This window comes from Doryrhamphus excisus, chromosome 1, assembly GCF_030265055.1.
Source record: "Doryrhamphus excisus isolate RoL2022-K1 chromosome 1, RoL_Dexc_1.0, whole genome shotgun sequence".
In the NCBI taxonomy this organism is placed as follows: Eukaryota; Metazoa; Chordata; class Actinopteri; order Syngnathiformes; family Syngnathidae; genus Doryrhamphus; species Doryrhamphus excisus.
Window position 1 is genome coordinate 1104805 of NC_080466.1, and position 26824 is coordinate 1131628.

At 39.4% G+C, this 26824-nt stretch overlaps 2 protein-coding genes and 1 long non-coding RNA gene across 3 annotated transcripts; 2 read left to right on the forward strand and 1 right to left on the reverse strand.

Moving 5' to 3' along the window:
* Positions 1 to 4229: 4229 nt before the first annotated feature.
* kdm2aa (lysine (K)-specific demethylase 2Aa) lies at positions 4230 to 17879 on the forward strand. The gene is made up of 24 exons (XM_058091303.1): positions 4230 to 4392; positions 4991 to 5129; positions 5216 to 5294; positions 5394 to 5440; positions 6472 to 6650; positions 6840 to 6946; positions 7016 to 7109; positions 7691 to 7844; positions 7914 to 8029; positions 8097 to 8223; positions 8309 to 8511; positions 10282 to 10359; positions 10959 to 11086; positions 11259 to 11382; positions 12991 to 13119; positions 13218 to 13301; positions 13398 to 13497; positions 13779 to 14330; positions 15753 to 15882; positions 16160 to 16384; positions 16461 to 16624; positions 16696 to 16842; positions 16913 to 17131; positions 17432 to 17879. Exons 1-24 carry the CDS (start codon positions 4387 to 4389, stop codon positions 17611 to 17613), a joined length of 3513 nt encoding a protein of 1170 aa, XP_057947286.1. The 5' UTR covers positions 4230 to 4386; the 3' UTR covers positions 17614 to 17879.
* Positions 17880 to 18411: 532 nt separating this feature from the next.
* spcs3 (signal peptidase complex subunit 3) lies at positions 18412 to 22305 on the forward strand. The gene is made up of 5 exons (XM_058074343.1): positions 18412 to 18665; positions 19723 to 19796; positions 20528 to 20604; positions 20930 to 21045; positions 21866 to 22305. Exons 1-5 carry the CDS (start codon positions 18523 to 18525, stop codon positions 21996 to 21998), a joined length of 543 nt encoding a protein of 180 aa, XP_057930326.1. The 5' UTR covers positions 18412 to 18522; the 3' UTR covers positions 21999 to 22305.
* Positions 22306 to 22566: 261 nt separating this feature from the next.
* Positions 22567 to 23279, reverse strand: LOC131130145 (uncharacterized). Its single transcript, XR_009129963.1, has 2 exons — positions 22945 to 23279; positions 22567 to 22648 (listed from the first exon to the last, which is right to left on the reverse strand). It is a non-coding gene; the product is annotated as an uncharacterized LOC131130145 (long non-coding RNA).
* Between the last annotated feature and the right edge of the window lie 3545 nt (positions 23280 to 26824).

The following is a 26824-nucleotide window of genomic DNA, read 5'->3' on the forward strand; positions in this document are numbered from 1 at the left end:
CCTTGTGGGACATTCAAAAATTCAAAAAAACAGGAAAACTTAAAAAAAAAACAGCAAAAATGGAAATATCATCATTCTTTTACAATAATACTGTCAAAAGATTTAGAGAAAAAAAGTGGGAAAAAGTCATAATTTGGTGAAGTTCATACTAATAATACGCTTTTTCACCTATATTACAAAAATGCTGTTTTTTATTGCAATATACTATGTATAACTTACTTACTGTATCCTTTCATTTTTCACAATGTGACCTTAAAATCAATGTACACGTGATGGCGTGCCGTTACACCATGGCGTGACACAACACACAAGGAATAAAAGTACTATTAATATACTCTGTGGTATTGATTTTTGCATCCAAGTCTGAATATAGTTGACCAAAAAAAAGTACAAGGTCACGTGACACCGACTAAACAAAGTCTCATTAGAACATATGATCTGCTAACAAACTTGTGAGAAATTGGTTGTCGCTTGTTAGGACATACAAATTGTCCAACAACACGGTGAAGTAACAAGTACCCCCCCCTGGAACACACACATACACACACATGAACGCAGCATGCTGTAAATCCCGAGACCACCCGGGACCCGACAGACCACCAGGCTGTCCAGTCCGCGGGTGCATGTTTTTGATCAGCGGGCCTGGGAACATGAATAAAAGGTGGTAAAAAGTGGACACATGCAAAGCCGTAATACTGTCACACACACACGGAGACACACAGTCACACACATGGCCACTAATGGAGTCCTGGTTTTGATGGTTTTTTTTGTCTTTGTGTGTGTGTGTGTAAAACACCATTAGAGCTGTGTGTGACATGATGAGAACTAATGGGCTGACTGATCGGGGCACACACAGTAGGGGGTTGAGTGCTTGGATGGGGATTAACATGGGGGGACACCGGGAACAAGTCCAGGACTAATAAATTAGAGTTCAGCTGGTGCTGAAATACTTATACAATAAGAATAACTTGGAATATTTCTTAAAATGGACCAATTATGCTCATTTTCCGCCCTTTATATTAAGTTGTGGACTCGTGTAGAGCAGCTACACACAATAACCCGCTCAGGAAGCTTTCCGGATCTTCCGGAATCTGCACCTATTCCAGCTGTATTTCCTCAGATTTCCAAAATGGTTGGTTTTAATTTATTCCACCCATGATCCTGCTCAGCTTGTACAGCTAACAGCTTGTACCCGGGCATGCCCATATCAGTCACAGTCAGTGGATGTGAACTGAGTGTTCAGAGCCATCCCAAACTTTTTCAGGCCTCACTTCCAAATGCAAACAAACCTCACTATCTGAAACTTTTGCACTGTTTAACACGTGAATGCAACATTCTAACGACATTTATAGGTCAGAAAAGTGGGAAAAGCATAATAAGTCCCTGTTAATGCTTGTACTGCAAAAAGTACAAGTTGAATTCCCTCAAATGTAATACCCAGCTATGCAAAATAATCATCTATGCTCTATTACAGGGGTGCTCATTAAGTCGATCGCGAGCTACCGGTCGATCGCGGAGGTGGTACTGGTCGATCGCTGGTCGATCGCGGCGTGACATTAAAAAAATATCATCCCAGCATCAATGCCGTCACTTGATTGATATACAGGGCAGCCATTCAGATGACAACTGAATGTTGCCCTTCGGGCGACCAATCAAATCAAACAACGTCTCTAAGTGCAGCAGAACTTACGATGTCAGCCTATCATCCATCCCCGTTACTTGATTGACATACAGGACAACCAGTCAGATGACAACTGAATTTTGACCTTTAGGTCACCGCTCATGCGTAAACGACGATGCAAAGTGCTAAGCTAGTCGGCGAATTGCGAGATTTTAAGCCCTCGCTAAAGTTTATGGTCACTAAAATGAGTGAAGGAGCTGGACCAAGTAAAAAGGCAAAAACTGGACCAAGTAAAAAGGCAAAAAACATATCACTTCCATACGGATATGGAATATTATACGGATATTATGATACGGATATTATCCATGACTGATAAACATTTGGAAGTGTGCTTGAGGCTGGCTATCAGCAGCTACTGTCCGGACTATGCATCCCTGGCTGGTTCAATTCAGTGCAAGTCATCAAAGTAAACTCAGGTAATTACAAAAAATGTTAATAGTTAATTATGTGTGTTTTGCAATATTGGCTCATTTGGTTATGTAAGGTACATCAACATACATTGTACGTACAAATAATCCTCAATACATTTGAAAATAAATAGATGTTTTGCATTTTTGTAGTGGGTAGATCATTTTGACTCGGTCATTTTAAAAGTAGCTCGCATGCTGAAAAAGTGTGAGCACCCCTGGTCTATTATATATTTAATGTTCTGTGTCAACAATGAAGCAAATCCAGTTATGTGCCACAGCAGCTGCTCTCGCTGCTTTTTTCTTGAATAATTCAAGTCTAATTTGGACATGAAACGAAAAGCGAGAAAGCAATGCGTGTAGAGATGGTGTGTGAATGCCGCAAGAGCTGAAGCCGAGCTGAAATGCTGCACGGAAAATGTGAAATTGTGGTAAAAGAGGGAATTATTGGAATGTGGAAAATTGTTAGCCTGAAGGGATGCACAGTGGCGAGTGGTTAGCATGTTGGCCTCACAGTCAGGAGATTGCGAGTTCAGGTTTTTGGTTTGTTTTCGTTTGGGCATCTCTGTGTGGAGTTTCCATGTTCTCCCCATGGATGGAGTTTTTGGGCTCCAAGTCTGGTCCTATAGTCCTATTAATTTAGTTATTTTTCGGGTTATTTGCTTAGCCTTTGCGCATATGGGCGAATATTGTCCACGGTTGGCTGTGCAAGCTATCGTTTGACTGATGCTGAGCCTCAAAAGCTCACTAGATTCACATCACATGAGAATCACATTTTTGTTAAATTAAAGCTTTTTGTCGTATCACCCCTGTGAGATATTTTTGGTATCTTTTTCATTTTATATCACTCACAGAAATAGAACGATTAGCTGACAATTCTGCGGGTAAATGTAAGGAATCGATAAGCCTATTGTATTGCCCATCTTTATGAATCTCAGTTGCTATACCATATATTCACCAGGAGAGGGTGCTACTCACAAACCACACTTGGTCATGGTCATGTTTTTACTCATTTTTTTGTCTCCCCTAAAGGTTGTGCTTTTTTTCTACAATATCTTACCACATCACGTGCAAATTCTATGCAAATTAGACAATAACATCATGTAGCCACAGCTAGGATAGCCAATAACTTTTGAAACATTAGCAACCGTGTGCGTATGCCATTCACATAAATGAGCACGGAGCTGTACGTACTGCTGTACTGTACGTTACATAAAGTGCCTCAAAAAGTCAGCACAAAGCACACCTTCTTTTCATACAATGCATGTGAGCTTAACAATATAAATGTATACAACTCATGAATGTTTTTTTTACTGTGTTTTAGCTCTGAAGACAAGAGCGACTATATGAACTTATGATCTCGCGCCGTCTGAGGAGAGTACCGCGAAACTACAGGGAGTGCCTTCCTTACAGGAAGTCACCAAAATAAAACAAATTTCAAAATAAAATGACAATATACGTAAAATAAATAATTCAACATGAAAATGATATGACAAAATGAAAATAAATACCGAGGATGGACTTTTGGTGAATTATAACGCTATTGCTGGAACACACCTGTTACACACGTACCCCACTTTGGGAACCTAGGGTCAAGTCAAACATTAAAGTTAGAAATCACTGCTCTGGTTTGAGTACACACTTTGTCTCATTTTACTTCAGGATCAAATACCTCTGTCCCTCAATCAAATTCAATTTATGTTTTCTTTAATGAATTAATTACACCTCTGCTCAATGGTTTTGGATGTTTTGCAAGTTTCATTGTTTTTCCGACACATTACTGTTCCTGTTTTACTATTACAATAAACCTGCCATCGAAATGATGAACTGACAAAATTAGTAGGGGGTCAAACACTTATTTCTCCACTGTATTGCAATATTATGAGTGAATGGCTTGAACGGGGTGTTGCCATCTGAATGTCAAAAAGGTTTGCAATGCTGCACCATGACACTCCTAATGAAAATGCACGTACAGTATAATAATATTCAGCTCCCAACTCAGGGAGAGAAATGAAACAAGTTCAAATTAATGTTCTTCAAATAACCAAACAGCTACAGTAAGTTGGTGATGTGAAACGTATCAATATGTTCGTTTGTTTTTGGAGTAGGAAATTCAGTTCAAAGCCGTAGTTACACTCCGTACCATATGGTGGCGCCAATGCGCCAATAAGCTTGTCAACCGTCCTTAAACCAAAGAAGAAGAAGAAGAAGAAGAAGAAGAAGACGAACAAGACGGAGAAAAGGGAATGAACTACATGGCAACAAAATAAGACAGATACATCTTATTTGGAGTGGAATATGGGGGTAAATATGTGTAAATTACATCTTTAATCACGGCAAGTTTATATGTAGCATTAGCATTTGCAATTGGCGACGTTCACCGCATAGTTTTATCGCGTGATTTGCCACTTTGTTGTGTCTGAACTAACAGAATCCAGTTATTGTCAATTGAAAACATTTGTTTTTATGAATTGATACACTGTTTGTTTTTGTATGGATCAATACTCTTACTTTGTAATGACGTACATGTTTTTATTCTAAAAAAGTTAAAGTCACACATCGTGGTGGAAGCCGCTGCAACTGTTTCAATGCTAAATTGTCGACATTCACCACAACTAAGTATATCGTACTTAAATTTATTGACCGAATCTGATGTTTGCTAAAAATGTGGGGCTATGTTGTGTCATTCATTCAATGTGACAGGGTGTCCAAAGTGTGGCTCTCCTCAGTTTGTGTCGTCCCTCTTTAATGACGTCACGAGATTGGAGCGATAGTGGGTCTTTGCTGAATGAACATGTTTCACATTAGGCCTGACTAGGTTTGATGGTGACATGATGAAACGCTGCATCATATCATTCCATTCTTTCTTTGTTTTAACCAAGATTTTTATTTCCCCCTCCAGCGGTCTAGTACTCGGCGGCGTTATCATGAGGAGGTCATCTCTGATGAGGAGATTGATGGAAAGAGAATGTTTGATCTGGAGGAAAAGGTCCACAGCCAAAGATTCAACTCTGATCGCATCATTCGCATGCAAGGCAAAGGTAGAAAATGACATTACATTAATTATTGACACGTACAGATGCTAATTATTTCATTGTTTCATTGGTCCTGAATTTGTGTCTTTTAGATTTAACTTATGAGTACATTCAAAGAGGAGGCCTGAAAGACCCAATCATCTTTGAGGAAACTGATGGCCTGGGCATAAAGTACATAGTTTTTTCTTTCACCTCTTCCCCTTCTTATCACTCGTTATGACTGAATGTATAATCTACAGAAGATGAATGTTTTTTCTTTATGTTCCATAGGATGCCAGAGCCAGACTTCAGTGTCAGTGATGTCAAGATGTTTGTTGGTAAGACATATGTTCTTGTCGTACTGCACTAATAAACTATTTTTAGCAGTAGTTACTCACAAATATATATTATTTATGGCCGCACGGTGTGGTTAGCATGTAGGCCACACAGTCAGGAGATCAGGAGGAACTGGGTTTGATTCTCCAATTAGGCATCTCTATGTGGAGTTTGTATGTTCTCCCCATGCATGTGTGGGTTTTCTCCGGGTACTCCGGTTTCCTCCCACATTCCAAAAACATGCTAGGTTAATTGGCCACTCCAAATTGTCCATAAGTATGAATGTGAGTGTGAATGGTTGTTTGTCTATATGTGCCTGCAGCATAGCCCTGCGAGCTTAGTGAGGATCAGCGGCATAGAAGATGGATGGATATATTATTTATACTGTATATAGAGGTATTTGGTCAGTGATAGAGTGCTAAATGTTTTAAGTGTACATTTCATGTATTTTAAGTACAAACTGTGCATCTTGAAAGTATTCACGGTGCTGCATTTTTTCCGCATTTTATGTTATGGCCTTATTCCAAATTTAATACATCCATTGTTCCCGTCAAAATTCGACATACAACAAAACACCTCCCCAGCCCACATACTATTGCTGTTGGCGGTTGTGAAGTCATGCAATTTCTCATGTCCTTCAATTGTTTGGAGAATTATTATTGACTTGCTATGAACAATGCAAGGCAAAACAATGAAATGCTCGTCCACTAGATGGCGGAAGTGTCCACCTTCTGCCATTTATTATGGCAGTATTTTTTTTTCAGTCATTTTAAAAGTGTGAATGCATTATGTGTAGGGTTGTGGATAAAACCTAAAGTGGTTCATCGCCATTTAAAAAGTGGGGATTGGATTGGGAAGTGCTTGCATTCATGTGTTTATAAACTAGAATATACGTACTATTATAATGAAAAACTACATAAATACTATAACATATACTTCTAATAAATAATAATTCATTAGAAAACAGTAGAATAGATGAATTAAAATATGTTCAATATTTTAAAACATCTTCATTTTGCCATTCTCCACTCAGGTAGCAGACGTATGATTGACGTCATGGATGTCAGCACTCAGAAGGGAACAGAGATGTCCATGGCCCAGTGGACACGTTACTACGAGAGTTCTCCGTCTCAGAGAGAGAAGCTCTACAATGTCATCAGTCTGGAATTCAGCCACACAAAGCTGGAAAACCTGGTCCAGAGACCTTCCACAGTATGTACAGTACATACTTTGATGGGAAAACTATATACTTATTTTTAATTTCATGCATTAATCAATACATAAAGTAAAGAGCATGTGTCAAATTTACATTAGATTAAACAGCTTTATTTATTTATTCTCATTTTTCAAAAGCCCTCTTCGGTAGCGAATGTTCATTCTCTCTCTCTTTGCGTCTCTCAGCTAGATCTTATCGACTGGGTTGATAACATGTGGCCTCGTCACCTGAAAGAGAGGCAGAGGGACTCCACCAACTCAATCAGTGACATGCAATATCCCAAAGTACAAAAGTAAGAGCGGCGTTGCAGTCTTGTTTTGTTTTTGTACGTTTTCTCACAATATTGCCGCTGTTTGCACAGATACTGTCTGATGAGTGTGGAGGGATGCTATACAGACTTTCACATCGACTTTGGAGGGACATCTGTGTGGTATCATGTTCTGAGAGGCAGCAAGGTTTGCATTTTGACACTTTGTACACTTTGCTGATCTCCAAGTAGGCATTTTGTTGCATTTCACCGGTTTCAGTTTCAAGTTCTGTCCTTGAATCCTTGGATTTCTGATAAGCATTTGCAATAAAAGGCTCCCCTTCGCTCTATAATTACCATAATTCACTCGCTACAAAGGAAGCTAACAAGGTAAATAGTCAGCAAGAGTTGATGTCAGGTCACAAGCCCAGGCCTGACGAAGAACGATAAAATTAGGGGTGTCCAATGTGCGGTCCAGGGGTCATTTGTGGCCTGAGGCCCATTTTTATATCGGACTACAGCACATTGTAAAAATAAAATTAAAACAAAAAATGGTAAGAATAAAGCGAAGGGGATTATGTAACAAGAAAATGATGTAACTTTTCTGCTAAAACAAAGCTTTGTCTTTTAAATAGGACATTTAAAAAAAATCAAACTAACAAAGTTGTCAGGATCTGCACTCATTACATTTCATGGTTGACAGATCTGAAGCAAGTTCTTTCAAATGAAAATGTAGTTTAGTGAAAACCAAGTCACATCCCATAAACATCCAAACTGGTGTCTTCTCAGGTTTTCTGGTTGATCCCTCCCACTACTCAGAACTTAGAACTGTATGAAAACTGGGTGCTGTCTGGAAAGCAAGGCGATATTTTTCTGGGCGATCGAGCGTCTGAATGCCAGAGGATAGAACTGCGCCAAGGCTGTACCTTCATCATACCGTCAGGTGACTATTGATGTACATGCTACACGATGTACTGCATGTACCGTACATATAATCTGTTCCGTTTGTTAGGTTGGATTCATGCCGTCTACACCCCTGTGGATTCTATCGTGTTTGGAGGAAACTTCCTCCACAGCTTTAACATTCCCATGCAGCTAAACATCTGCAATATAGAGGACCGCACACGGGTAGGCGCAGACAAGCTGCTGACACGAAGAAACACTTTTCTCCTGTAACCGTCTGCTACCTTCACAGGTTCCAGTCAAGTTCCGTCACCCGTTCTATTATGAAATGTGCTGGTATGTGTTGGAGCGATATATCTTCAGTGTGACCCAGACATCGTATCTTACGCCAGATTTCCAGAAATTTTCTCTGGGTGTCGGTATGAAGACACACGAAAAAAAAATCATCTTGTCATTATCATGTCAATCATCATATGTCAAATGGAAAACCCGTGTCTGCCGCAGATGCAGCCAGTATGAAAGAAGAGGATAAGAGCGCAAGTGAAGGGGATGGTTCAGAGGAGTCTGGCAGACAAGCGGTTCATTTCACTGCATTGGAGCTGGAGGGGCTGTGGACGTTGGTGGGCAAACTGGAGTCACTGCCGTCCAACAAGAAGTGTGTCCCGGCGGGTATACACAATTCCTCGGCACTCATCACACACATGAAGGTAACAGACGGTGCAGACAGTATTTTTGTTTACCAACCTCAAAAACGGCTTTAAACTCCCCGCAGCAATTGTATATTGTTTGACAATTTTTTTTGCTGTTCCTTTATGTGTACATATATATATATATATATATATATATATATATATATATATATCCATCATCCATTTTCTACACAGCTTATCCTCATTAAAGCTGTTTTCTTTTACTTAGCATGAATGTGATTTCTGTGGGGAAAAAGCATCCTATTTTGGGGAGAAAAATAAATATATATGTATATTTTTGTGTATGTTCTAACTTAAAACTAGTTTTAAACTTAGTTTTGACAGGCAGGATGGAACGGGTGGAGAAAAGTGTCAGGCGTGATGAAAAGGAATGAAAGGAAAAGTATACAAAACTGTGGTGAGACCAGCCATGTTGTTTGGTCTAGACCAGGGGTGGGCAAACTTTTTGACTCGCGGGCCGCATTAATTTAACAAAATTGACGGGGGGGGGGGGGATTATGTAGTATTTTACACGTAACAGTCCATTTTTACACCTATATTTTTACACATATTTTACATGTAAAAGTGTCATGCAATCTGCTATATGTGCACTTTGAAATCATTTATTTGATGTAAAGTGTGTTTCTCAATGTATTATTATTATTATTGTTATTTTTATTACAATTATTATTATTATTAGTTATAGTAATTTTATTATATTATTATTATTATTATTATTATTATTTTGTTATATTAATAATATTACTACCATTATTATATTAATATTATCAACAACAATATTAACATAATAGTAGTAATATTATCATTATTTGTATTACTATTATTGTGCTTGTGCTCCTTTTTCCAGGAGTATTTTGTAATATTACCACCATTATTATATTAATATTATTAACAACAATATTAATATAATAGTAGTATTATTATCATTATTGACAACATTATTATTATTATTATTATTATTATGTGCTTGTGTCCCTTTTTCCAGGAGCATTTTGTAACAGACCACATCAAATAACGAAATTGATAAAGCAGCTACCTCAAACATCAAAAAATTGGCCCAAGCCACGATGCCAGGTTGTATGTTGAGTTCAAATGAAATATTTGGAAAAAACAGACGGGCCATATTGAAACACTTGGCGGGCCGGATGTGGCCCCCGGGCCGTAGTTTGCCCACCCCTGGTCTAGAGACAGTGCCACTGAGGAGTAGACAGGAAGCAGAACCGGAGGTAGCAGAGATGAGGATGCTGAGGTTCTCATTGGGAGTGACCAGGATGGACAGGATCACGAACAAGTCCATCATAGGGACATTACATGTTGGAGGCCTTGGAGATAAAGTCAGAGAAGGCAGACTGAGATGGTTCGGAGGAGAGATAGTGAATATATTGGTAGAAGGATGCTGCCAGGTAGGAGGCGTAGAGGACCAAAGAGGAGCTTTATGGATGTAGTGAAGGAGGACATGAGGGTAGTTGGTGTGAGAGAGACAGATGCAGAAGACGGGGTTGGATGGAGGATATTTGGTTTGCTGTGACGACCCCTGAAGGGAAATTTTTGACAAAAAAAATCACAAACATGCAATTGAATCCACTGTATTACCAATCCAATTACAGTATATCATTGTAGTTAGCATTTCATAGTTTCTAACACTACAACATTTGAGGAAACACGTTACACCCCATTTTGTTTGTGTGCGGAGTTTAAAGTTATTTCATCCATTAAAGTGTCTGTAAAAGTCCCAGTCCTCTGTTAACAATAATGGGTGTCTTGCAGGCACTACTCAAGGAGCATGCTAATGACAATCCCAAACAGTCCTACACTGGAAAACCCATAGTCAGGTGGCCAAAGAGGGTAAGTGACAATCTGGCATGTGATATGTTAATGGAATTTTACATTGACACATTTGGTGTCTTTCATCTTTCTTGCTAAATGTATTTGTTGTTTTACTTTTAGCAACCCCAAAAATTACACTGATGTTCTCTTTTTACACACTGTTATGTTTTTTCAAATTATTTTTTGGTAATGTGTATATATTAATTTATCTTACCGCAATTATCCCTTAACTCCTCATTTCAAAGCTAGTTTAGTTATCTATGGAAGGGGTATGAGCAGCACTCAAAATATGGAAGACAAGGCAGAAATTACCATACTAACTAAGTATGTCCCATTCTGATATTGATATGCTAATATCGGGCCGATAAAACAATATCAGATTATATCAGCCTGTATCTCAAATCCGAAAAATCAATTTATCAGAAAAGCACGGGTCCATGTCAGCAGTGAGTAATGTGGAGTTTAAACTCTTCATTGAGATCGATATCGGTATTTGCTGCAGTGTGGGTATATTATCGGAAATGAAAAAGTTGTATGTGTATACTCCTAATAAAAACAATATGGATTTGCTTTTGAATAGCACGCTTGTGTCTTTCTTTCTTTCTTTCTTTCTTCAGGCCTTAAATTATCAGCCGCCTCCTCCTCCACCGCCTCATCTTCGTCCTAAACCGACCACTGTTTCAGTCATGCCACGCCCACAGAAGCCTCCCTCCTCCATGTCTGTTCTGAGAAGGCGTAGGGTCAGGTAATCAATGGATTGTGCAAACTGTTGCCACTGTTGCTGACTAAGACATGCAATAATAATTCTGCTAATCAATGATGAAATGGCTTATTGATCTTGGCCGGTGTGAATGTGCCACAGTTTTAAGATGGCCAACATCACGTCACAAAGATAATAAGTGACTGTGTGATTACAGATGTAAGCGCTGTGAGGCCTGCATGAGAACTGAATGCGGAGACTGCAATTTCTGCAGAGACATGAAGAAGTTTGGAGGACCGGGAAAGCTAAAGCAAACCTGTGTGCTGCGCCAGTGTCTCTCAGTAAGGAACTTATATTCATGTTTTCATTGTTTTCCTGAATGACTTCTGAATTTAATGACAAAATAAGGTCGAAATTGAGGGTGTTCAAGGAGGCCAACAACTATTGAAGTAATTGCTAGCTCTTTAACTTCACCAACTCACCATGAATACATGTTAGACCAGGGGTGGGCAAACTTTTTGACTTGTGGGCCACAATGAGTTAACAAAACTGTCCGGGGGTCCAGAATATATATTTTTTATAAAACACACACTATTTTACACTTATAATTCTAACAGTCCACCTTGAATTATTTGTCTAATTTTATTTATTTATTATATATTATAATGATTAATTATATTATATATATATTAATTTATTATTATATATATTATATTTAATATATTATATTATATTTTATTTATTTATTATTTATTTATTTGTATATATGTATATATATATATTTGTATATATTTGTATTTGCTTATAATTCTAACAGTCCACCTTGAATTATTTGTCTAATTTTATTTATTATATTATATATTATATTTAATCTACATATTATATATATAATTTATTATATATATTATAATTATATTATTAATTATATTATATATCAATTATATTATTTTTTATATATTTATTATTTATTTTATTTATTTACTTATTTGTATAATTTTATCTGTAAACGTGTCAGATTATTAGCTATATGTTTTAAATATGTTCCATATATCCCTTTTTCCAGAGCACTTTAAACATCAAACCACATCAAACTACAAACTTGAATTTTACATTTTAATTTTTTTTAAATTATTGTTATTGTTTTTTTTTTTACTGAATAAGACATCCGACTTGCAAGTCATGTTGCCAGTATGTTAAAAGTTAGAAAGCAACTGGCGGGCCGGATTCAAACGCTTTAAACATCAGATCACATCAAACTACAAACTTAAAAAAAAAATATATATATATATACACATATATATATATATATATATATATATATTTTTTTTTTTTTTTTTTTATTATTATAATTTATTTTTTGACTGAATAAGACATCTGACTTGCAAGTCATGTTGCCAGCATGTACGTATGTTAAAAGTTAGAAAGCAACTGGCGGGCCGGATTCAAACGCTTAGTGGGCCGCATGTGGCCCCCGGGCCGTAGTTTGCCCACCCCTGTGTTAGACGCTCATGTCTCCTGTTTAGAGCTGCATCAACGACTCCAAAACGATTAATCATTTTTTGATAAAAAATGTAAATGTCCTTTTGATTTCAGTGTCTCAGATATGGTTAATTTTCAATTTCTGTAATCATCCATGAAAGCAGACCTATTGTCTTTGTGTGTTAGGTAAAACAAATTTTTTCACACAATATTTTCTGACGTCGTGGATTTGACCCGTCCTCTCAAATTATGCACATTTTGGACCATCATTGTCACTTTTGCCAGTGGAATTTGTTCCTCAGTGGCACTAAAATGAGCATGTCCGCTGTCTAGCCAATCAAACGTGTCCCCGCATCACCCACCCACATCCTCACGTCCCTGTTTACATTCACCAAGATGTGGACGTGTGGTGATAATCACTGCCATCAATGGCTCTCACCATTTTTTATGTTTTTTGTTTTTTTTTTTAGCCAGGACTTCCACTGTCTGCAGTTTGTGAAGTATGCAAGGAGCCGAATCAAGAGGAAACTGCAGATGGTTTCTATACTCTGATGGAATGTTCCAACTGTGCACAGATCGTCCACCCTGCTTGCCTCACGGTACTAGAACTTTTATTTCAAATACACCAGCTCTTTGGCATCAAGTAGGCCAAGGTACAAGCTCATATCATGTTTGTTGTTTTTCCCTTCTGTCACAGGTTAGGGGTGAAGGCGTTATCAATAACGACCTGCCGAGCTGTTGGGAATGTCCAAAGTGTGTCCAGGGGCTCACTGACACTGAGGTACGCAACTGAAAACCCGGACCAGCCCTCACTTCTTCACGTATCTTCGCTCTCCTTCGTCAGTTTCCTTTTGCTTTCTTTTTTATACATTCCCAGAAACGGAAATCTTCCTCTCTGCTGGACGCCCGCATGGCTAAGATCTTCCGACAACAAAGACACAGCCGTGATGGAGATTCCAGTGATGACGAGGATGAAGGTTGGTTTGGACTTCATGAGATGAAGTTGCTCTTCTTCATTAGCTGTGGGTTATACATATCTCGTTATATGGACCGTTGTTTCTCAGCAAGAACACTTGAATACACAGAACCATCTCAATATGATTAGGAGATGTGATATAACAGGGAATTACGCAGTGCACTTGAATGCGTCATTGAAAAGAAGGAGACGGGACACAGTGTTGTTGACTAATTTCTCATGACCGCTATCTGATGACGAATGTCACTCTTCTAACACATTTTATTGTGATGTTGTCCACAGCCACTCAGAGAAAAAGGATGCGCCTCCAACGAGGAGGTGGCCACTCTTCTTCTAGGAGGGGGTTTGGTAACAGGAGGGGACTCCTCAAAGGAGGATTGTCTCTTAGAGGGAGCCGGGAAAGTCCACTGACTCTTGGGAGTTCTTCCATCCTGAAGATGAAGACCATGAAGGACGGCGGCAGGAGGAGGAGAGGGGTGAGGTTGAGGGGGGGCTCCAGGATCCAGCACAGAGGAGCGTCAACTGACGAGTCTGATTATGGCGACGAAGAGGAAGATGACGACGACAGCGGAAATGGAGACCAGGATCAGCGTTCTTATCAGCCGGGTAGGAGGTTCAAGACTGATGATGAGGAAGATGAGGACAGCGACCGACAGGAGTTTGACCCGGATGAAGAGGAAGTGGACAATTTTGAAGATGAAGAGGGGCAGGAAGAGTTCTGGGATTCTGACCCAGAACCTCCAGTGCTCCTGGTGTCTGATCTGAATGATGACATCCTGTGTGGATCCTACCTGACTGTGACGCTACAAAGCCCCGACAGGACAGAGAAACCTGGTAAGTACAAGGCATGGAGTGAGAAGATCAAAACCAAATGATGGCGGCATTACCGGTGACCAGTAGTAAATGACCTCTGTGTTGACAGACGTTCGTTCATAATAATAATCATCGTCATCCTCAACATTTCTCATGGAGTCATTGTCACTGTCCTTCAAAACTCAGTCCTGTTTCATATGAGCTATGGTTTTACCAAAGGCCAAGGGGCTGCATGAATGGGTCAACCTCAAGGCCGGTTGGAGACATAATCCCTCCAGCGTGACCTCGGTCTGCCCCGGACTTCTTTATCCTGGCATGCCCGGAACACCTCACCAGGGACTAGATACCGGAGCCACCTCTACTGGCTCCTCTCTATGTGAAGGAGAAGCGGTTCTACTCTGAGCCCCTCCTGAAGGACCAAGCTCCTCACCCTGTCTTTTAGAATGCGTCATGAGGAGGAAATTAATTTCAGCCGCTTGTGTATCCTTGATCTCGTTCTTTTGGTTACAACCCAAAGGTCATGACCATAGGTCATGGTGGGAACATAGATGGCCCGGTAAATTGAGCGCTTAGCTCAGCTCTCTCTTCAACCCAACGGTCCGGTACCGTGACCGCATACAGTATCTGGTTCTTGGGACACGGAACGTTACTTCTATGTATACGTCTAATGCAGAGGTAGGGAACCTATGGCTCGGGAGCCAGGTAGGGCTCTTTTCATGACTGTATCTGGCTCTCAAGCGTTTCTTACCACAATAAAAATGTATTTTTGCTAACATTTTAAAGTAAACATCACGGAAATGACTGTTAAAAATAATATTCAAAATCAACAACTTTCTTATGCATTTTAATCCGTCCATTTATTTTCTACTGCAATACGGCCGACCATATCAATCTTTCCTGGTGATATTTTCCAGGTCAAACACCAAAACTCGATTATTACTGGGTAATGCGGTAGTCTACCTCGGTCATTGAGATGTCAACATGTAAATATAAACTTTCCTCCTTTAGTCAAATAGTCACCTAGCTAAAGCTGCAGAACTAAGCCTTCTGACGAAGATGGCCAAAAGAATGAAATACATGTACGGAGTATGGTGCAAAACCATGCAGCAGCAGAAGTTGTATTAATGGCAACAAGTATTAGATTTATTATTAGACACTGCGCTGCTCACGAAAGTGTGCTGGCCACACCCCCTTGGCGTGGGGTAGTGTGCCTGGTCTACGTAATTAGAGCCCATTATATCTAAAACTGTTGGTCTTACATAAAATTGCACACATTTTATTGCATTCAATGTTTAAAAAAATGTATATGGCTCTCACAGATACACATTTTAAAATATCTGGCCTTCATGGCTCTCGTAGCCAAAAAGGTTCCCGACCCCTGGTGTAATGTCTTTGGAGATTTTTGCTTGATTTTTTTCCCTCCCTTTTTTATGACCGACACAGGTTCTATAGTTCCCAAACTGGAAGCCGCAATGGGTTTTCGGACACAAAATGCCAACTTTAACAGAAAAACCACGCTTTCCAAAACTACGCGCAACACCCGTGATGGACAACTTCCACAAGGACCAGGAAGGTTGGACTTTTCATACAATTAAATGGAATAATAATAATAATAATAGAATGTTTTCCAATCATCACTGTGACACTCAGCTCTCAATGTGGAAGCAAATCTCCATGACGGAAATGTCTTGAAACTAAAATGTGAAAGAGCATCCACATCCATAAATTCCTACAGACACATAGACAGTTTCTATTCACACAATATTGATTCAGGTTGACATTTTTCTTATTAATGAAAACATGAGCACGTTTATAAAGGACAATGGGGTAACTAAAATGTTATCTTGCAGGTCAGGCCTTCGCGGTAACTATGTCACTCGGGGCACTGTTGAGCGATCTACATCCTCAGAGGAAGAGGCACGGGTGGCTTCATCGATCAGGGGGTCACAACCCTTGCCCTTTGCGGATGTGGAAGAGAATGGAGGAGAAAAGGACGTGTGGGTGTCTGTTTTTAAGTACCTCAACAGAGCTGACCTGCTAAAGTGCATGATGGTGTGCAAGACCTGGTACAAGTGGTATGTTGTCCCCAATATGATGCGGAAAACTTTTACGTTGTACATCCTGGAATCACAGTTTTACTTCCTGCTGCAGGACGTTTGACAAGAATCTTTGGAGCCATCTGGAATTACGTCAGTGGCGCCATCTGACTCACAATGCTTTGCTAGGCATCGTACAACACCGGCCCATCTCTCTGGATCTGTCATGGACCCCCGTGGCCAAAAGACAGCTCACGTCTTTTCTCGCCAGACTTCCAGGTACAACACATCCAGTACCAACATGCACGTTGACGGGTTCTGCAGCCTGATCCCTCCGTCTGTTACTGCAGGTCTTCGTGAATTAAGGCTTGCTGGGCTGCCGTGGTCGTCCTTGTCAGCATTAGCCTCGCATGTCACGCCCTACCTTCGACTACTAGACCTGCGCTGGTGTGAGGGAATCAAAGATGCACAAATTAAAGAGCTCCTCACCCCGCATGGTCCGTTGCGACAGAAACGAACGTACTCACAAGTTTTCTTCTCGTTTTACATTCTTTTGTTCCTTCTCAGGCTCCTACATGCCTCGCTGCAGGCTGAAGAACATGGTGACGCTACACCTGTCCGGTCTGGACATCACCGAGTCCTCCGTGAGACTGCTCCAGCGAAATATGCCACACCTGGAGAAGCTGGACCTCGCTCATTGCAAGAACATAACGGATTCTTCCATAGCGGTGCTGGCTGCAGGGGGCACACAGACGCGCAACAACCTGAGTGAACTCACCCTAGCAGGTACCTCATTTGACCTTGCTTTGTCTCACGCCGTATTCACTCCAATGAAGCATTTCAATAGAATGTTAGAGATGCTTTGATCCGTATAAGATAAATTAGTCCTACAAGAGGAAATTCCAGGTTTACAGCAGCAAAAGCAGGGTACAAAACCACACCAGAGAAGTTGTATACAAGAAGTTTTTTGTAGTTTATATAATGAAATCTGCGATATCTCTCCTTCATACACACACTTATGATGGCAGATTTTCAAATGTGCAGAACTACAATACAACCAAAACAATTATGTGTTTATCTGATCAGGTTGTAATCAGCTGACAGATGGATGTATGTCCTACCTGAAGAGAATGTCCTCTTTGACCCTTCTGGACATGAGAGGCTGCAAGGGAATCAGCGTGCAAGTCTGCAACGCCTTCATCTCTGACCTGTCGCACGTTGCCGCGTACTGCATGATGGAAGAGAAGCTCATCCAGTGTCTGAATTAAACGACAACATGTGACTACTGCAAGCTTTGTAGGTCAAGCAACTAAAGAAGAAGACAAATGTCTTTCCTTGAGTGAAAACACTACAGAGCTTTGTGAAACATGATTAGCACATCTTTTGTTTGACCTTGTGGACAACACTTGCTCAACAATTGCAGACCTTCATTTGGATTCCATTTCCACATTAAAGTAGTCATTTGAGTCGTGATTTTTTATTGTAAATTATTATGCAAGTGACTTAAAATAAAAAAAATGTCCGTTTTCAACATAAAGCTGTTGTCTGATTCTGAATATGTACATATGAGATATGTACATATGTGGGAGTATCCGGAGAAAAACCCACGCACACACGGAGAGAACATGCAAACTGAAGGGTGGAGAGTGGAATCTTAGAACAACAAACATGATGAAGAGAATGTAACTATTGTTGTTATTTCGCTGTTATGATACAGTGAATATTCCTCGAAAAACCTCGTTACCGCGTAGTGGCGGAAATGCACAAAAATAATTATTTTGAAAAAAATAACTTCCGCTTACTCATCGTTAAAAATGCATGAGCATCCGGTTTACATTACCGGAAGTATCTTTCATGCCACCCTTCACAATAAAAGCTACCTTCTGTTTACAATACATAAACCTGGTAAGTCTTTAACAAATTGAAGTATAATGTTTTCTAATAACCCTAAGCGTTGTATTTGAATGACTTAGATGATAACAAAAGTCAAAAATACAGGTGCAAAGGAAAAACTTACCTAAGGTGTTTCGTTTTATTTTGAAAGACCTAGAAGAAAGTACGTTATGCAAGCAATGATGGTAACTTTTCGGCGGTAGCACAGTGAATTCATACAAACACGCGCAGTCGTCCTCATCAGTTTGACTATTTGATATTTTGCCTTGAAACGTTCAGAAAAGATGAACACTGTTTTGTCCAGAGCGAACTCCCTTTTCGCCTTCTCTCTCAGCGTCATGGCAGCTTTAACGTTCGGCTGTTTCATCACCACAGCGTTTAAGGACAGAACAGTTCCCGTGGACGTCCGAGTCTCCGAAGTCATGTTGTAAGCCTCTTTAATGTCCATTTTGAACAAAAGTCGTCATTTAATATTCCATTTTTGTCCACACATGAAATGTCCCATCATAGTTACTGTGGTTTTAGGTGACATCTTATCACACGGTTTCATTAGCGAATCCGACAATTGGTGGGTATTTTATTTAAAACAGTTTAGACTGTACAGATGCCAAAATCTTCCACGCGGGAAGTTAAAATATGTAGTTTAATGCGTATTCAGTTTAAAATCACTATGATAAGATATCCGTTGATTGTCGGTGACGTGGAAATGAACACAATATGATAGGCACTTTCGTCGTTACACTTCGTCTTATGAGTGTATAAGTGCGTTCACGCTGACAAGTGATGCAGTGCACTTGGCAGTCCCCGGATGTTGCACTCAATTCTTACCCTCGGTAGTCGTCACTTTGGCTGCATAACGGAAGAGGAGAGAGAAGCTTTAAATAATGGTGGCTGGGGAGAAAACTGTAGCGTGGAAAGTAGTGAACAGAGGAAGATGAGGCAAAATATTGTCATTTGCGAAAAGTGTACAACGATGGTGATGGATTTGGGTCCACCATAATACTGTCAAAATGGTCGTAGATTTGGGTCCACCATTATACTGTCAAAATGGTCGTAGTTTTGGGTCCACCATTATACTGTCAAAATGGTCGTAGATTTGGGTCCACCATTATACTGTCAAAATGAATACACTCCAAAACCAAGTACAGTGTACACAGTATTGAGCAACTGTCAATATGTACTTTTTATTAAGACCATGGCGTTGTAACGTACCAAATATTGCCAGTACGCCACCTTGGCCCTTCAATGTCATGGCTCATGAAGGTTGAGTTGTCTCCCAACCTGAAGGTTGGCGCTTCAAAGATACTGCTGTGTCTACGCACGCCTGTACGCTACGTCAGTTTACCCGGTTTCCTTCTTTCTTTATACGACTGTTTTTGTATCAATATAGTTTTTTGCGGTCTGGTGTGAATGAGATAAATAACAAAAATAAATATACTGTCGCTTTTATTGTTATGAAGTAACTTTTTGCCTTTGTCCTACAGGAAGAATGTGAATGACTTCACTGGCCCCAAAGAGCGCAGTGATCTGGGTTTCATCACCTTTGACCTCACAGCTGATATCCTTTCAGGTGTACTCGCACCATTCCAACCACGAATGAGTCAACTTCACACCTAAAGTGCAATAATATTAATTCAATTATGCCATAATCTTCCATGTAAACGGTGAGTATTTCACTTGCTTACATTGTTTACATTTTGTTCACTTCCTGTGTGAAAAGTGGTTTCGGATAATGAGAGTTGTAGCATTTGGAATTGAGCCTTGAAAGACGGCTGTGATGGCTCTGAATGCTCTGTATGGATTTTCTTATATGGGCATGCCTGGCTACAAGCTATACAAGCTGAGTGGGACCAATCACAGTGGAGTGGGTCATGGGTGGAATAAATAAAAACAGTTTTTGAAATCCAAGGAAATGTGGCAGAAAGAGGGGCAGATTCTGGAAGATCTAGAAAGTTTTCTGTGCAGGTTATTGTGTGTAGCTGCCCTATAGTAGTCCACAACTTGATATAAAGGGCTGAAAAATTAGATAATAGGTGCATTTTTAAGAAAAAGATTGAACAAAAAGTTGGCCACTCGTTGACGCAACATCGTCGAGTTGTCCTGTTTTTCAGCTGTGCTAGCATAAGGCCCGCAAGTACTTTGTAGTCCAGTCACAATCACATTGTTCACGTGCAAATAATGAGTTTTGCACATCATTTCCGACACAATGTGATCCTAATGTGATCCTAATATGATCCATGTTAAGTTGACAGAAGTGATTGTACTTTTCTTTTGCCTTAACCTTTGTACATTTGCAGCCCATTTTTGACTGGAATGTCAAACAGCTCTTTCTGTATTTGTCAGCCGAGTACACGACAAAAAGCAATGTAAGTTGATTTTTTTTTTTTTTTTTACATGACAATTCATCACAGTGTATGTTAATTTGCTGAATCATTTCCAGTGAGTTTAGTGCTGTGAAGGAGGCTACACTAATCTGGCGAGTAGGCCTGTCATGATAATCTAGAAATTCATTATCGATTATCAAGAATAATTTGTAGCATAGGCCTATTTATTGTGACAGGCCTCCTGGCGAGTTCAACTGCAAATTTTACGTGTGACTGTAAACATAATGTCAGTTAAAAGACATCCTAACTACGACTATACTAATAACGTGTGTGTGTGTGTGTGTGTGTGTGTGTGTGTGTGTGTCAGTCTCTCAACCAGGTTGTGCTCTGGGATAAGATTGTCCTCCGTGGTCAAAACACCAAATTGAACCTCAAAGACAATAAATCCAAGTATTTCTTCTTTGACGATGGAAACGGCCTCAGGTAAAGCACAAATGTAGCAGTAGCAGAAAAAAAGCAACTGTTCCAATCCAAACATTGTTTTTACACCGCAATATAAAAAAATGACTTTTACAACATTTCTTGGTTATGTACGAGCTCCCGTAACTTAATTAAACAGTAAATTTTGGTTCATAAACAACAGACTTGTTTGTGAAATTGGGTAATTTCCAGACTAGATAGATAGATAGATAGATAGATAGACTCCCTTTATTGTCATTGCACAAAAACACAGTAGTGAAATTGCCAACGAAATGTCGTTGCCTGGCTCCCATATAATAACAGACACAAAAGAAGATAAGTAATAAATAATAATAATAATAATGTGTAGAATAAATAGATAGAATAGACTATAGAGCGCTCCTGAATTCAAGCCGCACACATTAAATTGAAAGAAAGATTTGTAAGTGTATAGGCCACACCCATCTATAAGCTACAAATGTCAACATCATAACATGAGATATTTAGTACAAAGAAAGATGTTACTCAGAAAGATTTACGATTCAATAAATGTTTATTTTCCCAAACAGTGCAGAAGTTAAACAGTAGCCTTACCAGAAAAGTTATTCATCGCTGTCCTTCCCCCTCAAAACTAAAACCACTAGTTGTCATCTTCAAGTGTTGGAAGCGACCAGCCCTACGGTCGGTCCCCTCAACATAAACGCCGCTGGTGACCCTCCTTTCGTTGTCGCCACCAGCGCCAACCCCGAAAGATTAGACTAGTATCTGCTCAACATCGTCCGCGTTTGTCTCAGTCGCTTGCCCGTTGTGACAGTCATTAAGACTTTGATTTCTGTGTCGCCAGGGCCAACAAGAACATCACGCTGACGCTGGCATGGAACGTCGTTCCCAACGCTGGAATACTGCCGTTTGTAGTTGGGAGCGGATACGTCAGTATTCCCTTTCCTGATAAATATGAGACTACCAAGAGCTATTAGGGATAAAGAAAATACACACTTCACTCTCAGGCAGACTTGATGATAACATTTGGGGATAAAGTGGGAATGTTGTACCAGGGCCCCAAGCATGGGGAGGGGGGGCGAGGGGGACTTGTAAAGTTTTGAAGATTGATTTCTTTTATTTAAATGTCAGTTATAAAAAACAACATCATTTGGGAACAAGGGTGAGGTGCTAGAAGAAAGAAAAAATAATTACGTATATCAACATCACAGGAAGTTATGTAGAAGTTTCACTTTTGCGCTCATGGACCATTGAATAAAGTACACAAGAACTGTTTTAACCAAATGATGCCATTTTTTAGTGCATTTAAGTCACTGTGTGTGTGGATGGGGGCTTTTTTATAGTGGGACAGTGGGCTCTTCAAAAGGGTTATGAATGAGTGTGTGTGTGAATTACACTGAGCAGTTCAGCAGTGAGGGTGTAGGAATAGGCGTTTGCTGCAGGTTTTTCTCCTGCTCGCTGCAGAAACAACGTGCTCATCCAAGTTTCTCTAGCTTTGTAAGAAAGATCATTTTCACCCGTGTAATTATTTTTGCACATTTTCTGTTTGCTGGATGGCTAGCGCATGAAAAAGTCCTCTTGGGGCTTTCATGTATCCGTAACATGACAAAAATATGTTGTCATTGATCTGCAATGAGGAAAAAGCTCAGTTAGTGCAACAAAAATGTTACAGTATCACAATGAGATGCAGAGGCGAGGACAGGAAGTTGAAAAAGTAGCGTGGGCATGTCCACAAGCACAGCCAGTACAAAATAAAATAAACCAATTCTGTGTTAGAAAAACAGTCATGGTGTAAAAGACCAAAAAAGACATTGACAATAACTCACAATGTCCTACGTAGGATATACAGTGGAACCTTGGTTAGCATCCACCCATGATAGCATGTGTTTAGGTTCATGTCGACAATCTACACCACATTTTTACCTCGGTTTGGGTGCATTCTCAGGTTCAAATCCAATATGGTGTGTCTTGTGTTGCTCCTTGTTGGCATCCTCTTAGCTGGCTAACAAAGGTAAGAATTACCACAAAACATGTCTTTCTAGTTTTATCGTGATGGTTTTACATGCATAAAACAGTTGAAAATGCACAAGGGACAAATGAAATAGATGAATTTTACTAAGACTGAATGTTGCTGAGACTGTCACCCACAGACACGCTATGGCAGCGAGATCAACCACCACCTTCCTGTTTTACCATGAGTTAAAATGTCTCTCTAAAACAGGGGTGGGCAAACTTTTTGACTCGCGGGCCGCATTGATATGACAAAATTTACGGGGGGGGGGGGGGGGGGGGCAGACACGTAACAGTCCACCTGGTATTATTGTATCTGTAAAATTGTCACGCAATCTGCTATTATTTATTATTTTATATTTATATTTAAATATTTTAAAAATAATAAAATATTATAATAATTAAAATAATAATTATTATATTATTATTATGTAAAATATTCAAATATAACAATAATATTATATATAATTAATATAATAATTAGCATTAATATAATAATTATAATAATCATAATAGTTCTAATAATTATTATAATAATCTAATAATTCATTCATTTTCTACCACTTTTCCTCACGAGGGTCACGGGGGGTGCTGGAGCCTATCCCAGCTTCGGGCGTAAGGCGGGGTACACCCTAGACTGGTGGCCAGCCAATCACAGGGCACATATAGACAAACAACCATTCACACTCACATTCATACCTATGGACAATTTGGAGTGGCTAATTAACCTAGCATGTTTTTGGAATGTGGGAGGAAACCGGAGTACCCGGAGAAAACCCACGCATGCACGGGGAGAACATGCAAACTCCACACAGAGATGGCCGAGGGTGGGATTGAACCCTGGTCTCCTAGCTGTGAGGTCTGTGCGCTAACCCCTAGACCACCGTGCCGCCCATAATTAATAATAATAATAATTATTATTATTATTATGTGCTTGTGTCCCTTTTTTCAGGAGCACTTTGTAAACAACAGACCATGTCAAAAAACGAAATTGATAAAACCATCAAAAGGTTGGCTCAGGCCATGATGCCAGGTTGTATGTTGAGTTTAAATGAAATACTTTGGAAAGATTGGGCGGGCCGTATTCAAACACTTGGCGGGCCGGATGTGGCCCCCGGGCTGTAGTTTGCCCACCCCTGCTCTAAAACATGGTTTGACATGAAATAAAATGGCTCTATTTTGGGTTGTTGAGGTCAGAAAAGTAAAAAGTTTCTCGCCTATTAAAGTCGATAAATATGATTGTGGTTGATCTTGCTGCATTGTGTCTTTGGGAACAGTCACATGTCTTCAATGAAAGTAAAATTAACCTTAAATGTTGATTTTTGTCACGCCAGAGGTTTGGACCCCAAAGCGGAGACAGAAGGCACAAAAACAAATGACTAGCAGGATAGGCACGAAGAAGAGGAGGAGGAGGAGGAGGAGGACATGCTGGATGCTGGTGAAGGTAAGAGAAACAATCTGGCATCGAACAAGCATGGACGCATAGCTTAAGAGTCCCAGTGATTGCTGATGGGAGGCAGGGATGCAGCTGCAGCTCCTCCCAATGAAGACCTACCAGCGGTACTGAAAACAGACAGCAGATGGCAGCAGAAACAGCAAAGTACACATTACACATTTATCCCTTTCATTCATATATATGCATTTCAAATTGTTTTCTACATGTAAAACTAACTAAACGTATTTTATGTTCACATTTTTGGAATGGATAAATTGAATCTACATTATTAAAGGGAGTGTATTTGTTTAGTATTAATATTAGAGCCGCACGGTTTTCGGTCACATTCCGAAAACATCAATGTTAGGTTAACTGACGACTCCAAATTGTCCATAGGTATGAATGTGAGTGTGAATGGTTGTTTGTCTATATGTGCCCTGTGATTGGCTGGCCACCAGTTCAGGGTGTTACCCCGCCTCTCGCCCCAAGACGGCTGGGTTGTAAATTTACGAACAGAAATATATCACAACAAATTGTCCTTGAGCACATGTAGGAAGCGGGGTTAAGCAAGGTGCAAGTGTGAGCACCTTGCTAACATGTATGCTAACATGCTAATTTATTTGAGCTCAACTGCTCCGTTTTGCTACCGCGTTATAAATAAAAGCTTGCCTGTGCAAGTGGAAAGTTTCCTTCCTTCCTGAAAATTCCTTAATCTATGAATTAATTGAACCGTGTGTCTTATACAGCTGTGCAACTAATTAATGCCTAAATTCAAATCTTGTGAACTTCTAATACTTCTGAACTATTTCTGATACTGAGCTGATCAATAGAACAATCTCATGGTATCACTTAACAACATCACACAGCAACTTAACACTCAAAAGCTACACCCAAGAAATATATAAACATGTACCAATGAGAGTGTAAAATAGGGGGGGAGAAAGTTTCCCCATAATGCATTGCATCGGAGCAAAGCATTCATTTGCGCCCGCTTCTTAGCTTGTCAGAAACTACTCTTCATGAAGGTGGCTTAGTTTCTCAGTAACTACTCATTAGTTGCTAAGTAACCACTCTAAATGCATGTGGCTTGGTTCCTCAGTATCTGCTCTACTTATTAATTCCTTGTTAGTTCTTATAGTTCTTATAGTTCTTAGTTCTTTAGTTCCTATAGTTCTTATAGTTCTTATTAGTTCTTCACGAGTTCCTCAGTAACTACTATGAATATACGTGCCTTAATCATTAGTTCCTCAGTAAATACTTTATTTTTGTGTACCTTACTTTGAATTAAGACCATTTATAGCAAATAAATATAGAAAACAATACAAAATGAAATATGACTAGCAAATGATTGGAACTTGTTGATGCAGACTTCCTGTAAATCCTGACAAGATGAAATTCAACAGTATTTCCCTCCTTAAGCGCTGACCCGGTGGCGGGTTATTTATAGTCACACTCAATGAAAAAAATGCATGGATGGCGAGTCACCAACGCATAGTATGCTTTAATATAGTACAGTGCAAATGGACTAGTTTGTTACGTTACAATATTATAATAATAATAATAACACAGTGCATGAAAACCAAAGCAGAACATAATTTGTACGTCAACCAAGGCTGACTGTATTTGCAGTATCTGACAAAAATACCTGAAAGATGAAAATGATTGCACATTTAAATGTGACGAAATTGCTACTGTTGTATAGTACATACATATGAAGAGCTTGCAACCAAAAGGCGCTAAATCCATTTTGACTGATTTTGCGAAAATCAATGATTTTTAACTACGCACATATCAATCTATTTGGTCATCAGGTCTATATTGCAAATGAAAGAGCTATCAATATAGGTCATAAAAATGCATGCTATAAAAATCCTGCACACACCATGTATTTTATATATTTTTTTTAATTAATTTTTTTCCGGATTTAGCGCCTTTTGGCTGAAATGATGGATTTAGCGCCTTTTGGCTGAAATAAATTTAAAGTCACCTTTAACTTCTTCAATGGCATTGTTGTAAAAGAATGTAAGGTGCTTTAATGTGCTATGCTAATTAAATAATTACAACACAGAAGCCATTCTCAACATACAATACAAAATAATAATTATTAATTAAATTAATAAAAAATTATTAAAAGCAGTGCTCATATTTGACTGCACCATGAAGGTGACAGTGACAATGTGACAGTGATTTAGCTCCTTTTGGTTGAAATCTGAAATGGAAATAGCGCCTTTTGGTTGAAAGCATAAATTTCATATCACTTTTTTTTTCATATTTTTTAAAATGATTTCAAGACCAAAATATGTGATTTGGATACACATGACAGAGGTCTATTAAACTCATGAAAAACATGCAACTTAG

Coding starts and splice junctions, on each gene's coding strand:
- kdm2aa (XM_058091303.1), top strand. Junction 7,845..7,913: donor TACCTTCATCATACCGTCAG/GTGACTATTGAT, acceptor TCCGTTTGTTAG/GTTGGATTCATGCCGTCTAC. Junction 13,302..13,397: donor AGGGGCTCACTGACACTGAG/GTACGCAACTGA, acceptor ATACATTCCCAG/AAACGGAAATCTTCCTCTCT.
- spcs3 (XM_058074343.1), top strand. CDS start 18,523: ATGAACACTGTTTTGTCCAGAGCGAACTCCCTTTTCGCCTTCTCTCTC. Junction 20,605..20,929: donor AGTACACGACAAAAAGCAAT/GTAAGTTGATTT, acceptor TGTGTGTGTCAG/TCTCTCAACCAGGTTGTGCT. Junction 21,046..21,865: donor GACGATGGAAACGGCCTCAG/GTAAAGCACAAA, acceptor CTGTGTCGCCAG/GGCCAACAAGAACATCACGC.